Source organism: Canis lupus, chromosome 9 (genome assembly GCF_011100685.1).
Source record: "Canis lupus familiaris isolate Mischka breed German Shepherd chromosome 9, alternate assembly UU_Cfam_GSD_1.0, whole genome shotgun sequence".
Classification (NCBI taxonomy): Eukaryota; Metazoa; Chordata; class Mammalia; order Carnivora; family Canidae; genus Canis; species Canis lupus.
The window spans coordinates 33,096,239-33,110,700 of NC_049230.1; the positions used below are offsets into that span (position 1 = coordinate 33,096,239).

Sequence of the window (14,462 nt, forward strand, 5' to 3'; positions counted from 1 at the left end):
AGGGCCTATGCCCCGCAAGGTCTAAGTCTGGATTGGTATTTTGGTTCTCCACCCCCTGCCCTCTCACTTGTAGTTGCTGTTGATGTGGGAGACTCTCCAGACATTCTGCAGATCAAAGCCCATCCTCGTGAGCTCAGCCTCCTGCCGACATCGTATGTGCTCTCCTGCAACACAGTCCCCATGCCTGCCTGTCAGCATCCAAGTGCACCATGTCCATGGGTGGAAGAGGGTTAAGAACCAAGAGAGATGAAGTCTCCCAAATAAAACAGCCTGGCCTTACCTGGCTGACACAGGTGGGTATGCTGGTCCTCCTCAGTCAGGCCCAGGCACCAGGCATGGTAGGCGAAGGCAAAGAGGTCTTCAGGCTTGGCAGGTCTTGCCGTGGCCCGGCTTAGCCGTGAGAGCCACTCTTGGCACTGCTTGAAGGTAGAGAAGTGGCACCTGCCAGGCAAGAAGCCACAGAGTGAGACAAGAGGCAGGTTTCCATTGGGGCCATGAGGGTCAAAAACAAGGCCACAAGAAGGCTGCGGGGAGAGGCTTGCTTTAAAACAGGAGGTAAGAAAAAATAATAATAAAAAATAAATAAATAAAACAGGAGGTAAGGCATGGAGTCCCTGGGGAGGGCCAGGGACACTGGCCAACACCCAAGAGAACTTACCTTTGGACAACTGTTTTCCCAAGAACTCTAGTCCTTGGGACATACTTGTCCCTTCTAAAGGGGCACTACCATTTCTTATATCAGATCTAAACTCTGCTACACATCCCTGAATGTCTGCTACTCCATGTTTTCTCATGACTCCTGCTTCAGGCAGGAAGTCCTTTTCACACCATTCCGGACTCCCTATTTTTTCACTCCACTTGATAACGCCTCCTCTGGGCCAAACCACATCCTACTGATACTCTGAACCGCCTCTTCCTTGAAGCCTTCCCAGCCCACTCCATTTTACAGACCCCTTCCTCCCTGATTCTTAATATGCTTAGAGCATTAAACTAAGTTTTTCCATAGCAAATTGTCACTGTTGAATCTTCCTTTAGCAACCAGACCTCAACCTCCTTGAAGGGAAGACCAGTGCGATTCTCCTTCTGAATCCCTACAGACCCAAGTACATGACAGACTCTAAGGTGGACACTCTTTTAATGTTCTTTGGAGTCATTCCAGACTCTTCTTTCTCTCATATCCAATCTGTCAGCAAATCCTGTCATCTCTACCTTCAAAAATCTAAACACTTCCACCAATCTGAACCCTAGCCAGGCCACCGTGTTCTCTCACTTGGCTAACTACAATAGCTTCTTAACTATTCCTTCTGCTTTTGCCCTTGTCTTTGCGCCTGAACCCCTTGTATCTATTCTCAATATAGCAGCCAGAGGGATTCTATAAAACATTAATCAGATCATATCTCTCCTTTGCTGAAAACCCTGCAGTGGTTTCTCATTTCCCTCAAAGTAAAATCCTGTCATTATGACACCCTGACATCCCCCTTACCTCTCAGATCTTATAACCTACCTGCACTCCACTCCAGCTACACTAGCCACTTTGCTATTCTTCTAATACACTAGGCATAACACCTACCTCAGGGCCTTTGCACTCACTATTCTTTCTGTCTGGCACCCTCTTCACTCAAATACCACATGGTCACTTCAGGTCTTTTTTTTTTTTTTTTTTTTTTTTAAATTTTTTTTTTAATTTTTTTTTTTTATTTATTTATGATAGTCACAGAGAGAGAGAGAGAGAGAGGCAGAGACACAGGCAGAGGGAGAAGCAGGCTCCATGCACCGGGAGCCTGATGTGGGATTCGATCCTGGGTCTCCAGGATCGCGCCCTGGGCCAAAGGCAGGCGCTAAACCGCTGCGCCACCCAGGGATCCCTCACTTCAGGTCTTGACTCAAATGTCAGTGCAATCTTCTCTGATACTATTGTTTAGAGCTACAACCTTTACCCCCATAGCACTCCATATCCCCCTTCCTGCTTTATTTTTCACCTTTACACTTACTATCATTTAACATATTTTACTCATTATTTACTGCTGCCATCTACCCATTGGAATATAAGCTCCATGAAGACAGGAAATTTTTCTATTAGTTCTTGCTGTATCCCCAGTGCCTATAACAGTCTGCCATAGAGTAGACTGCTCAATAAATGTTAAGTGAATTAATAAATGAACCAACAATAATGTGAGTGCTCTATGCCAATCCTAGGTGCATTCACATTCATTATCCAATTTAAGCCCTATGATAACTCCACGAGCTCTGCTTTATCCGCATTTACTCAGGTCAAGATACTGTGGGTTAGTAAAATTGACCTCCCAACCTAGACAGGGCTTCTATATTTTCTCCCAAATTGGGAAAGGGAAGCAGTATTTTTTCTTCTTGCTCCAGAAAAACCCTATATCAGAGAGGTCCGGGTAAGACTAGGGCCAGAGGATGTGAGTCCATCCACACTATTCTCACCTCACCACTTTGGAGTCCTTGCAGGCAATGTGCAACTGGAACATATCACGGCTCTCGACGCTGTCAATCATCCGGAGGGGGACCTTCAGAGGAAAGGCAAACTAAAGCTCAGATCCCCACTCTCATCACTCATGCCCACCTCAGCCTAGATGCTGATGCAGCAATATGAGGAAGGAAACCAACATTTACTGAGGGCCAGTTAAGCGCCTGATAACTGTGCTGGGTCCTCTACATATGCGACCTTAAATAATAATCATGAGAAACCTGCAGAGCAGATATTTTCACACCAAATTATGAGGGAGGAAATAGAGCCTCAGTTGGGTGACCGAACCAAGGTCACACAGTTGGGAACTGGCACTCTTCCAACAATGCCGCTATACCCCTTACAAGGGTGAGCAACAGAGTGAGGGAAAGAGAGAAGAGGAGAAGGAAGAATAAGAGAGGCAGAAAGACCTATAGCTAGGAGAAGGAAGCAGGAAAATGAAAAGTTATTGAAAAGAAGGGCACCCCAACTTTTTGGAGACATGATCAAGTCCAGCACTGGAGCACTCACACTTGTGAACCAGGCAGGGATTCTGCCTTGGGTGTGGGAGAACAAGACGGGAACTCACGTTGATGACAGAATCTTTGAACTTGATATGCAGCCGGTAGTTGGAGATGGCAATTAGGGCATCGGCTGCCCGGCCCAGGAACTCCACTCCCTCACCCTGCAGCACTGCAAAGGGCACCTGTCGAGGGGCAGAGGGACCTTCAGTCCAGAAGTAAGTCACCCCTCCATCCCCCTCCCCAACCTTGACCTGTGGGATGCCCACTGGAAAAGTTGGGCCAAGGAAAAACAGAAGAGTCCTCTCCACGGTAGCGGCACCAGGCAACAGCCGTACAGGAAAGCTGCCTTTCCTTCCCTGGGGCCAAAGGCTCCATAATGCACATACACAGATTCCCCTCCCTCTAGAGACCCGGAAACAGGAAGCCAAAGCCCCAGTACTAGATCCCTTGGAGATGTTGTTTGAAGGGAGGGAGGGAAAGGTGTTTTTAACTGAGCAGAGAGCTCCACCCACCCTGGGCCCCCAACTCCTCCTTACCTGCAGATTCTCCTCCTCTTTCACTAGTTCCTTGGGGGGGAACAGATCCTTGGCTTGGATGTACTCCAGGCTGGGGGGCCCCTCCTCACCCTGTGGGGAAGGCTTCAGGCCTAAGTCATCAGGCTCCACTTGGCCCATTAGACCTCATTCTGCTCCCCTCCCCTCAATAAACCTACATACACACCACACACACTTATAAAGGTTTGGTCACCAAAGGATGGACAAGAGGCCAGGCTTGGTAGGAGGGTGAGGTGGAGGGGGTACTGAAGCCTATTAAGCCAAAGAGGAACTGGGAATCTGTATTCGTCAAACAGCAGCAGAACTAAATAGACCCAAAATTTCCCAAATGGAGGAAGAGAGAAAACTAAGAAAAAGAAAAAAAAAAAAAAAAAGTGAGGGTAAGACAGAAGTGGGAATAGGAAGTGCTGCCCTGAGAAAAAGGAACCAGGTATAGATGTTGCTTATAGACAGGAGGGAAAGCAGGCACCGAAGGCCACAGACACTCCAATCGGATAGGTGAAGGAGACAAAGAGGAGTGGGTTGGGGGATTCAGTCCCATGCCTCTAGAGGGCCTTCATGGATGCTTTCAAAAGGAGGATGTGTTTTGGAACCCGAGCTTATCCTCCAGTTAGGTTCACACTGCTAAAGAGCCCCTATCACCTGCCAAGCAACCTGCCCTGCCTGCTGATGAGAGGGGAATTCCTAAGGAATACCCATAGCAAGCAGAAGTAACTCCTCTCCCAACCACCAGGAAGGGGTGAAGAGGGGATCCTACGGGCCTGGGAGAAGCCAGGAGACCCAAGGAAGGCCAGGGGAGAGAGAGGAGGCCTGGCAGCCAGCTACGGGGGTGGTGAGGGTGGGGTAAGGAGGGAGGGGTGGGAACAGGAGAGGACAGATGGGGGAAGCTGGGAAGGAGCACGAAGCCAGAGGGGGGAGGAGGGGAGGGCTGGGAATGATGCAGAGGTACGGAGCCCTGCAGAGGCAGGGAAGATGGAGAAGAGAGGCTGTCTGGGGGACAGTCAAGGAGAAAAGACTGGCGTGTCAGGTGAGGTATGGAGTGCTGGAAGGGGGAGGGGACTGGAGCCAGGGAAACAGCTCAGACATCCCGTGCTAGCCAGCTGGCCCCCTAACATCCCTGAGCAGCCACATCCCACATCCCCCAGCAAGGATGCGGCGGGTGGGACCAAGATGGAGAGGCGGAGGGAAAGGGATGTACCCCTGCAGGGCGGGGCCTGGAGATCTGCAGTCAAGGGCAGCGGCGGCGGGGCCAAGATGGGTCACAGAATTTCCACCCCGGGCTTTCCATCATCCCCGGCACCCGAAGATGAAAGCAAGTTCAAGAAAGAAAAGGGAATTCCCCCTCGGCTGCCTGGCAGGGGCAATGGGAAGGGGGATGGGCTAAAATTCGGAATCGCAAGGGCTGGCCCTGGGCGGGGCTGCGGGTGCAGCAAGCACTGGGACCCCCCGGGGCCCCCGCCGGCCAGGCCAACACTTACGAAGCAGCTGAGCATGGAGCAGGAGACGCGGGCGGTCAGGCTCATGGTCGCGGGCGGTCTGGGCCAGCGCACATGTCCCCGGAGCCGCTGCGCTGCCCGCCAGTGCCGGGCGCCCGCCGCATCCCGGCTGCGGGGCCCGCCAGGTGCAGCCGCGGCGGCCAGGAGTCGAGATCCCTGGCTGCGGGGCCTCGGCGCGACTCCCGCGCGCCTCTCCCCTCCTCTCCACAATGGAGCGAGCCCGGCTCCGCCCTCAGGCACGAGCGCGGAAGGGAGGGGAGCCAGGCGAGGGGAGCGCCCCAGGCCGCACGGGGAGGGCGGGGGTGTGGGGCGGATCTCGCGGCCCCGCCCACGGCTCCAGACTCCTCCCTCCTCGCGGCCCCTCCACCCGGTGCGAGGGCGTCCTCCGGGGACGCTGTGGGACTGCCCCCAGACCGCGTGAGAGGGTAAGGCAAGACCTCCTACATCTTTTCATTTCCCATATTTCCCGGGTGAGCCATCCCACAACTCCCTTTTCACACCCTGTCCCCATGCCCTCCCCACTCTGAGTTCCCCCAGTACCTGTTCCGAATTCCCAAGGTAAAGCTCACCTACAGTTTCAAGGCTTCCTCCCTTCCCTACAAAACCACCACCCACCATACCCCTGTCCATCAGTGTCCTTATCCTCCAACCCCTTGACGTCACTAAATTCACTCCTTTTTTTGCCCCGTAGATCGGACACTGGTCTTTGCCAGCTTGGTCGCTCCACACTCCTGAAAGGGGAGTTCTCTGAGTGTTTTTATTCCAAGGCCCCCACCCAACCCTACTCCGTCAGCTCCATCTTCCCCTTGTTTCACATCCTCTGATGTCTGGGTAAGAACATCTTTCTTGGAGAATAATTTTTTTAGGCTGAGAAAGAGAAAACTAAAACTATGGAGCTATGCAAAAACAAAACCCGAAACCCAAGAGTAGGGTATAGAGGGGGTACGGTAGAGGGCCAAGGAATAAGGAGCAGTGAGGCTCAAAGTATCACCAAGAGTCACAGAAGGAACTGGTTGGAACCCCATGCTTCGTATGCCTGGAAACTTTCAGAAACCAGGGCTTTGGGGGACAAGGGGATATAGGAGAAAACCTGACTTTGTATTAAGCATCTACTATGAGCCAGACATGTTTCAAACATTACATCACTAAAATCTTTCAACTCCCCAAGAATTAAGCTTTATCCTTTTTTGCTGGTGAAAGGTCAGGCACAGAAAGAAAATATACAATTTACCTAAGCTATTTAAGCGGTGATGCGAGGATTCAAAATTAGAGTAGGCTAACAAGGAAGCCCATGGTCTTTTTGGAGTGTCGCAGAGGAGAAAAAGGAAAGCGGCCACCAGTTGGTGGGGACCAAGACCAGGAGGCTTTCTAGGACAAGACCAGAACCACATCCCCACATGCCTATGGAAGGAAGGAGAGAGTCCTCTCACCAACTGAATTCCTTAACCTGCACAAGCGACACATGAAGAAACGGAAAAGATACAGCCAGAGCAAGGGCCTGGTATGGGCCAGGGCCTGCAACTCTCCACTCTCTTTTTCTCTCACTGCTTCCTCCTCCTAGTTCTCGGGGGTTAAGTAAGGAGTTCCCTGAATTCACCTGAGGTGACAGAATGGTATTTCAGAAGGTGGACAGAATCATTATCCCCCTCATTCCCATCCCCTGTACCAACCCAGTTGATATTCTGGGCACCTTGAGGCTGCTATCCTGCTATATATCCAGTGAGGTATTGAGTGCAGTAGCTTAAAAGAAGCGGTATCTTAGAGCTGGAGAAGCCTCACTGTTTTGGTGGAGTCACTCCTGATACAGCACCAACAACATTCAAGAAGCCCACTGGGAAGTAGGAAAATCTTGAGATAAAGGAGGCCTGGTTTTCCAGACCAGAGCAGAGAGCTTCCACCAGGGACCCCCCAAAAAAAGCAAGAGAAGGGCCATTATGAAAGGTTAAGAGAGCCAGTGGGAGTATCAGGAAGGTATGGCATACATAGCACGTGCAAGAAAAGACTTCCAGAGGCTTCCTGTCCCAATGCTGTATACTGGTTGGTGTTTTGCAATCTAAAGAAACCCTAATTTATTTCCAGGACAGATGAACTTATTTAGAGGCTGAACAGAGTAGCATGGAGCTCAAGGTCCAGGAGGGGCAGGGCAGCTTCACAGAGAAAGAAAGATTACAGAAATCACAAGGGTCTGAAGAAAGAGAATACTCACCATTCTACTGTGGTGAGGGTCCTGGCTGCCTGCTTCTTACTATAAGAAAACAGAGAAACATAAGATTAAAGAGCACCATTAACATTACCTTAGAATCAGCAAAGGACACACATCTACTCCTAACCTCTACAGAGAATTTCACAGAGAATCCAGCCTCTCCACAAGTCCCCATGCCAGACAGAGGCAATGTGAGCTACATGGGAAGAAGGCAACAAGTAATTCTGCAGGGCATGGAGTCGGCCACAAAGTTCTGGGGCAGGAATGAGTGTCATCCAAGATTATTCAGAACTCAAAGAGTCCTGATTTCCAGACCAGAAAGAGAAGAACACTCCAAACACTGTTTTTTTGGGGAAAGCAAGACTGCCAACTCTGAAAAGAGAGGCTGCCCAACCAGGACTTACTTCTGGCCTTGGAGGGACATGAATCCACAGGAATGCTCTGCCAGCCTCTAAGTCTGGGAGTAGCACCCACCTGACCTGTTTACTGGGGGCAGAGTCCAGAGCAGAGGACAAGAGGGAGGGAACCACAACCTGTGAGCAGAATGCCTTTGGGCAGCAGGACTGAATAGGTCCTGTTGAACGTATATGACACCAAGTGGGAAGCAGGTATGTGGGAGGAGGCCACACTACAGTGACAGTATCAGGCCAGCCCAGGCCTCAGAACAATACCTGTCAGTTGGGCCCAAGCAACAGAAATTCAGGATAGGCCTCCTTGGCCCACTTAGGAAGCCAGGCCCAGGTTTTACTGACACTTTCCCTCATGCCCGCTATCCGAGCTCAGGAACGGTCCAGCAGCGCCCTGCAGAAGGCTGCGGGGATAAAAGCTTCCATCTGTGGTCCTGCCGGCCTTCCTGCCTTCCTGATCACAGCCCACCCTTCCTCGCGGGGGAGCCAGCAAAAAGCAGACCAAAGGTGCTACCTCACCGCCCACTGGCACGCAGCCTCAGGGAAATGGAAAGAGGGAAGGAGGGACAAGGACCAGGCCTGGGATGCCCAGGGCTCCCGGACCAAGGGGATCTGGTCCCGGGGGGCGGGCCAGGCTGGCAGGAGAGCCCAGGTGTCCAGGTTCTAGAGGCGGAGCCTAAAGATTCGGAGGCGGGGCCCCGAATGACAGAGGGCGGGGCCCATGTAAGCCGGAGGGGCTGAGGAGGGGCGGGGCAAGATGCGGTCGTTGCGGTTCCCAGACTGGCAGTGCACGGGGCACGGTGACTCACCCAGGCGGCGTCCGCCCGACCCTCCGAGGCCGCGCTCTCACCACTTCCGTCTCCCCAGCTGCCGAGGCCGCGCAGCTTCGACCCCACCACAGTGCCTCTTTCCCCAACCAATCGTATCTCTGGTCTGTGCCCGCCCTGGCCAATAGCCACACCAAGTCCCTCCCTGCCCCCGCCACGCAGCCGCCGCCCTCACTCTTCACTCCGCTCATTGGTCCAGTTGGGCAGACGCCCTCCCAGCCTTTAGCCTATCGGGTGACGGAAGACAAGACAGTACCTGGAAGGAGGAGGCACGGCCCGGAGAGGAGGCTCGACCAATGGGAAATCACAGCGCGTCCCTGCGGCAGCCAATGAGAGAGCAGCAAAAGGGGGGTTGCTGGATGAAGTTCCAGGGGCCGGAAGTGGGGGTGGCTGTCGCCTACTGGTAGCGCAGTTAGAGGCGGGGCCTTGCAGGGGCACAGGCCTCACAGCCACTTCCGGCGACGACCACGCCTGGGGTGTAGTTCTCAAAAAGGTCCCCGGTGGCACCTGTTTATCCATTTCCAGTTTTGGTTTCGCTGCGACCATCTCGTCCCAAACCCGGAGAGAAAGGACCCCGCAGGCTGAGAAGGAGGGAGGCCTGGGCGCGAGGCTGTGTCTTCGGTCTTCGATCTTCGACTGGAGGCGGGAGGGCGTCCTCTCTTCTGCGTCGTGACGGGTTCTTCCAACCCTTACTTCGCATCAGCGAACCGACCCTGCTGTCCTTCAGGACCTGCGTGGTGCCGTCAGCCCTAATCTGGGCCTCAGATTACCACTAGCCAGCTGCCACCTCTTAGTCGGTAAAGAGAGTGGGAACAGGACTCCGCTCTTCGCTCCTCCCTTCCTCTCTCCCCTCTGGGGAACCAGAGCGGGCAGCATGGCGGACGGTGGCCGCTGGAGGTCGCCGTGGCCTTGCGATACCACCAACGCGGCAGCAATGGAGAACCGTTGAATCGCTAGCGTGGAACAGCTAGCTTCACTTGGGGAGCTGGCCTGAAGGCTTTGAATACCAAGCCCCGGGGCCAGGATGTCTTCACGTGTCTGTTTACTGAACATTGGAACTTTTACTACAGCTGGGAAATTCCAGCAAAACAGGAACTTTGCCCGTGTTCACAGCTTTGACTCCAGCAACCTCGCAGATGCTTTATATTTGTTACAGGAATATTGAGCTCTTCCAGGGACAGCGATTGTACTTTGCTCATTTCCAACACTTACTATAGTGTTGGATGATCACAAAGGTTTCACTATTTGTTCAGGGCTCTCTATTACAGGCTTCCTAGAATGCAGAGCTTAATTCTGTATATACCCTTCCCCAAATCAGGGGAAATAGGAAGTCAGGAAGCTGCATGTAGGTAATACCATGTTTTACCAAGAGCAGATATTAGATCCAAAGCTTCTATAGAATTGAAAATTCTGTATATGGAAAAGATGGGAGAGAGGATCGGGCCCCAGATAAGAGGGGCAGGATAGATGTGGTCAGTACCATGGAGAGGCCAGGTTGGATCCTAGGCAGAGACTGAACCCTGGCATAGAAGAGGAAAAGTTTCCCCTTTTCCCCCTTTCCTACTTAAAAGCCAGACACCAGCACCCTCCTTCAGCACCCTTTCAAAAGTGGGTCCTAGGATATTCTTGGTCCCCAGGAGGTGGTAAAGATACAGTGACACCAGAAGGCAGCTATAGATTTCTTAAACTTTATTTCCTCTGAGTCTCTGGGGAGGCAGCAGGGATGTAAGGCGAAGTGGCAGTAGCTGCAGGGGACTGAGCAGAGCTGGTGCTGGGAGGGGCCGGCATTGGGCAGGACAAAGAGGAGATTTAAATATCCAGGATTGAAAACTAATGGGTCTCCTTCATCTGTCTTTGGATTTTGTGCAGCATCTCCTGCATCCGCCGCAGCTGGAACAGGCACACATAGCAAAATGGGGCCTTTTAGAGAGTCCTACAGTGTTAGGGGAGTGCCCCCAAACTCTTATCCCTTAGCCTGGGCATGGGCATGGTAGTCCAGATATGTGATGGAGACCCAGGTAGAACAATCAATCCACCAATCCAGGACCCAGGAAGGTACCAGGGCCAGGGATCTTCCTATTCCCAAACCAAGAAATACTGAACGTTTATAATTAAGCAGGGACCCTCCATACTGTCAATCCCTACCACCCCATACTGCTCTCACCTCCTCATCTTTCTCTCGGATCAGCCTCTCTGTTTCTGGATCTGTCCCTGGTGGGACAGCAGGGATGGGGAAGTCAGTACCACTCTCTCGAGTCAGTTTGCTAAAGGGAATGGGAAAGGGGGCTTGGTAAGGCTAGGGGGACCCTGGCACCTGCTTGGATTGAGTCCAGGGCCTGTAGAAGAACAAAGGAAGGGCTTTCTCTCATCCAAGGCTGTGCTTGGGACCCCCTCCCGGCCAGCTCTGTCCTGGCTGCTAGCCATACTTGCGATTCCTTTCTTTCACCACCAGGCGAGTCATGCTCTGGATGCACTGTGCCCGATAGTTCTCATAATGTGTCTCCCGCGTCACATCCTTCAGGTCCTGCATATGAGTACGCACCAGCATTGTCCTCAGCTTCACAAAGTCGCAGTGTCCTGGGTTTTCCACTGCATGGCAAGGCTAGGGGTCAGCCAGAAGCATGGGGAGAGCCACTGAGGGCAAGGAGACTCCCTGGTCGCAAGCTCAGTGCTTTACCTTCCACGATGCCCCAGGGGTAGAGCCGGCCCCGAACACGCCGCCCTCTGGCCTCTACCACAGTGTTGCTGCCAATTACAGCAAATGGGATGCTTTCCTGGAAGAAGTGGGGGGAGGGCCTGTCAGTACCCCCCATTCTTACCTGTTCCTTTCCATCTTTATTTTCTCTGCTTCACTCTAGGAAACCAGGTTCCTCTCCCACCCCTTAAATCGAATTCGACTTCCCTCTTCTGCCCAGAAGAAACAAAATGGAAAAGGGATGCCCTGGGCTGGCCCCACCTTTAGGGCTTGGTCCTGTAATTTGAAGTCCTCATCCTCATCAGAGTCACAGTCGGGGAACTGATAGACCTTGATTCCAAACCGCTCAATCTCCTCTCGGATCTGACAAACACATGAGGGGCCCACAGTTTTGGCGACCCCATCCTTTCCAGAAGCCCACCTGCTCCCCTCCCCCCACCAGCTTCCCTCACTTTGCGTTTCTTGCGCTCTACTTCAGGAGGTGTCAGTGTGTCCGCCTTAGCCAAGATAGGCACGATGTTAACCCGCTGATGCAGGGCCTTCATGAATTCAACATCCAGTGGCCGGAGCCTGGGGAACAGGAATCTGTGACCACCTGCTGGTGGCAGCCCTGCCCTGGTGCTCTCAGCCTGTTCCCTTTGCAGCACCTGGTGGTGTCAGGAGCCTCAGGCTCGGACCATACCCGTGGCCGAAGGGTGAGATGAAGTACAGGCAGCAGTGCACCCTGTTGTCTTGGATGTTCTTGCGGTTCAGGCCACTCTCGTCTCGGAAATACTGCTCAAACTGCTGGTCGATGTATTCTGCCACAGGCTTCCAGCTGCGGCAGGGACAGAAAAGCAGAGAAACTGTGGGAGTGGGGGCTGCCTCATGAGCTCTGGGGCTACAGAGTAGCCCACGCCCTAAGCAGTGTTCCCAAGACTTTGTTATTCCCTGGCTTGCTTTACTACATCTGCAGGGTGGTACCTGGGTGGGACGGGTGTATCTCACTTGCCCCACTAGAAAATCAGACTGAGCACAAAGTTCAATAAATACTAGTTTGATGAGAGGAAAAGGCCTAGGTGACCAAACAAACCAATAAGAATAAGGTACCTGCAAGTGAACACCAACTGGAAGCCAGGGCAGCCCTTAGTCAGGTTCATAGTCCAGCCTCAGAACCTTTGTTCATGGGTCCTACCCTCTGCTCCACCCCTCTGAACCACCCTATCCTCCTCAAGGCCATATCTAAGAACTATCTCTTCACTCCTTCCAGTGTACATCAATATACACTGACTGCTCTCCCCTTCTCTCCACCACACAGTCAAATCGTGTACATATATATTCAAGAACTCCCAATTTTCAAGTCTTTTTGCTTTTCTGTTACTTAGTTTCATCCTCACTGATAGGTGCCCTGATAGGTGGACACATAAGCATCATCACTTTCACTTCATACACGAAGGAACTAAATCTATAGCATCTAGGAGACAATCCATATCATTTTAGCGAGCTAATTCTCCCCACTCAAGCCCTTGGCCTCTGACTCTTCAACATGCTTGCTGCTACATTACCTGACCTATTTACTAACTTAAGTTGATTGACCCACATGTAAGAGAACTGCTGCCCCCACTCCTCCTACCCCTACTACTAGACCATAAGCCTCTCAGTGACAAGGATGATTCATACTTATTCTGTGTCCCTTAAAATGCCCAGCACTGGCTGGACACCTAGTATATGCTCAATAAACTCCTACTGGTTACTAAATAAGCATATGTAGAGGTGCACTGTGTACTGTGAAATGCCAAGCAAATATTATTATTAGGGAAGGGAAGAGGAGGTAAGTAGATTGACTGAAGGAGGGGATGATACTTGCTACAGTAGAAACCAGGTGTTGGTTGGGGTAGAGTTTCATGGCAAGCCCAGGGTGCTGAGACATACTTAGCAATGATGACACAGAGGCCACCTCAATCCACCAGGAATATTTCCATCAGGAGACCACCATGTGGGAAATATCAGTGAGGGTGACAGAACATGAGAGACACCTAACTCTGGGAAACGAACAAGGGGTGGTGGAAAGGGAGGTGGGCGGGGGGTGGGGGTGACTGGGTGACGGGCACTGAGGGAGGCACTTGATGGAATAAGCACTGGGTATAATGCTATATGTTGGCAAATCAAACTCCAATAAAAAAATATACAAAAAAAAAAAAAAAAAAAAGGAGACCACCATGTGCCAGAACAGTGCCAGGGCAATAATATAAGAAGAAATGGCGCTCCACTCAAGGCTAAGACCCTGATGTTGAAGATGAATCCATGTGCTAGGCCAATAAAACAAACAAACACACATACAGAAAGGTCTGTAAGAGTCTAATGCATCTGTGAGGCAATTACCCAAGGGTCAGCTTTCTGGGCGTGCCACATGCAGTCAGCATGGGGCCCTGATCTCAAAAGGGCCCATGCTTGGTTTGCTTCTCTTCTGTGGCCATCTTGAAATTCATAACTTTCAACAAGGGGTCCCACACTGGTGCTGCAATTATAATCTTAAAACCCATTAGTGTAACGTAAACAGCTCTTTACTTTCATTTTTAATGCACATTCTCATGCACCATTTGGGGTGATTTTCAGATCACCTGGGCAAGGTGATATGACCGGTATGTTCCAGCTAAAGAAACAGTAATGCAGTCATTTGCTCAAGTCCACACAGTTACTAAATGCTGAATCAAGATCTGAATTCAGTCTAGTGGTCTTAGCACCCCTTGCCTAACTTCATCAAAGGCACCACCTTTTCTCCTGTCTTTATCACTCATTCTCCTTCTCATCTACTCACTTAGGTCTGACAATTATCTAAGCATCCCTCCAGTTCCTGAAAAAAAAAAAAAAAAAAGCCAAGAATGATGGTGTACGGATAAAGCTGCCTTTTCTAGCAGTTAGCCTAGAGGGTGCCTGGAGTTTAAACCAAGCTCAACCCATTTGTTTCCCCTTTGCTTCTTCTTTCCCCTCCTCAGCCCTCCCTCAATGCACTCTCATCCCTTTAAAAAAAAAAAAAAAAAAGAAAAAGTTTGTGGCACCTAAAGTGTTGCTGGTAAAAGAAAAGGAAGGAGGGTAGGTGATATTTATTGAGCACCTACTGGATGTCAGGCCTTGTGCTACGTGTTTTCATGTGTTTGTTTTTCTGAGGCTCTTCTTTCTTATCTTGTACCTTCACCCCATTATAGAATTGGGGTCAGAGTCAGAAAGGACATCAAAGAACATCTAATCCAACTCCTTCCCTCTCACTTTCCAGAGGAGACAGCTACCCACTAAGGGCACAAACTTT

At 51.4% G+C, this 14,462-nt stretch overlaps 2 protein-coding genes and 2 long non-coding RNA genes across 18 annotated transcripts in view; 1 reads left to right on the forward strand and 3 right to left on the reverse strand.

Moving 5' to 3' along the window:
* Positions 1-9,349, reverse strand: part of MTMR4 (myotubularin related protein 4) — a 26,392-nt gene extending 17,043 nt beyond the window's left edge. Inside the window, exons 1-7 of one of the 4 annotated variants that reach the window (XM_038547895.1) lie at positions 8,738-9,349; positions 7,251-7,289; positions 3,531-3,620; positions 3,060-3,176; positions 2,449-2,531; positions 281-441; positions 68-164 (exon numbers count right to left, since the gene is read on the reverse strand). In XM_038547895.1, the coding sequence (XP_038403823.1) occupies positions 68-164; positions 281-441; positions 2,449-2,531; positions 3,060-3,176; positions 3,531-3,620; positions 7,251-7,253 (551 nt within the window). In that variant the 5' untranslated portion in view covers positions 7,254-7,289; positions 8,738-9,349. Of the gene's footprint in view, positions 1-67; positions 165-280; positions 442-2,448; positions 2,532-3,059; positions 3,177-3,530; positions 3,621-5,026; positions 5,072-7,250; positions 7,290-7,651; positions 7,721-8,463; positions 8,581-8,737 lie in introns of those variants that run through there. The other 3 variants (XM_038547894.1, XM_038547896.1, XM_038547893.1) reach the window with 3 other exon arrangements.
* The window catches only part of LOC111097407, a 27,854-nt gene extending 14,938 nt beyond the window's left edge, over positions 1-12,916 (forward strand). Inside the window, exons 5-9 of one of the 3 annotated variants that reach the window (XR_005364597.1) lie at positions 74-1,642; positions 1,876-3,209; positions 5,736-8,161; positions 9,007-9,826; positions 11,340-12,916. This is a non-coding gene — a long non-coding RNA (uncharacterized LOC111097407). Of the gene's footprint in view, positions 1-73; positions 1,643-1,875; positions 3,210-5,735; positions 8,162-9,006 lie in introns of all 3 variants that reach the window. The other 2 variants (XR_005364596.1, XR_005364595.1) reach the window with 2 other exon arrangements.
* Positions 10,156-14,462, reverse strand: part of SEPTIN4 (septin 4) — a 24,040-nt gene continuing 19,733 nt past the window's right edge. For 8 of the 10 annotated variants that reach the window (XM_038547897.1, XM_038547907.1, XM_038547906.1 and 5 more), the window contains 7 exons: positions 11,859-11,993; positions 11,629-11,746; positions 11,438-11,539; positions 11,159-11,255; positions 10,908-11,070; positions 10,646-10,745; positions 10,156-10,371 (listed from right to left, as the gene is read on the reverse strand). In XM_038547897.1, coding sequence (XP_038403825.1) covers positions 10,312-10,371; positions 10,646-10,745; positions 10,908-11,070; positions 11,159-11,255; positions 11,438-11,539; positions 11,629-11,746; positions 11,859-11,993 — 775 coding nt within the window. In that variant the 3' untranslated portion in view covers positions 10,156-10,311. Of the gene's footprint in view, positions 10,372-10,645; positions 10,746-10,907; positions 11,071-11,158; positions 11,256-11,437; positions 11,540-11,628; positions 11,747-11,858; positions 11,994-14,462 lie in introns of those variants that run through there. The other 2 variants (XM_038547898.1, XR_005364594.1) reach the window with 2 other exon arrangements.
* Positions 12,442-14,462, reverse strand: part of LOC106559302 — a 2,293-nt gene continuing 272 nt past the window's right edge. Inside the window, exon 2 of the long non-coding RNA XR_005364599.1 lies at positions 12,442-14,345. This is a non-coding gene — a long non-coding RNA (uncharacterized LOC106559302). The remainder of the gene's footprint in view (positions 14,346-14,462) is intronic.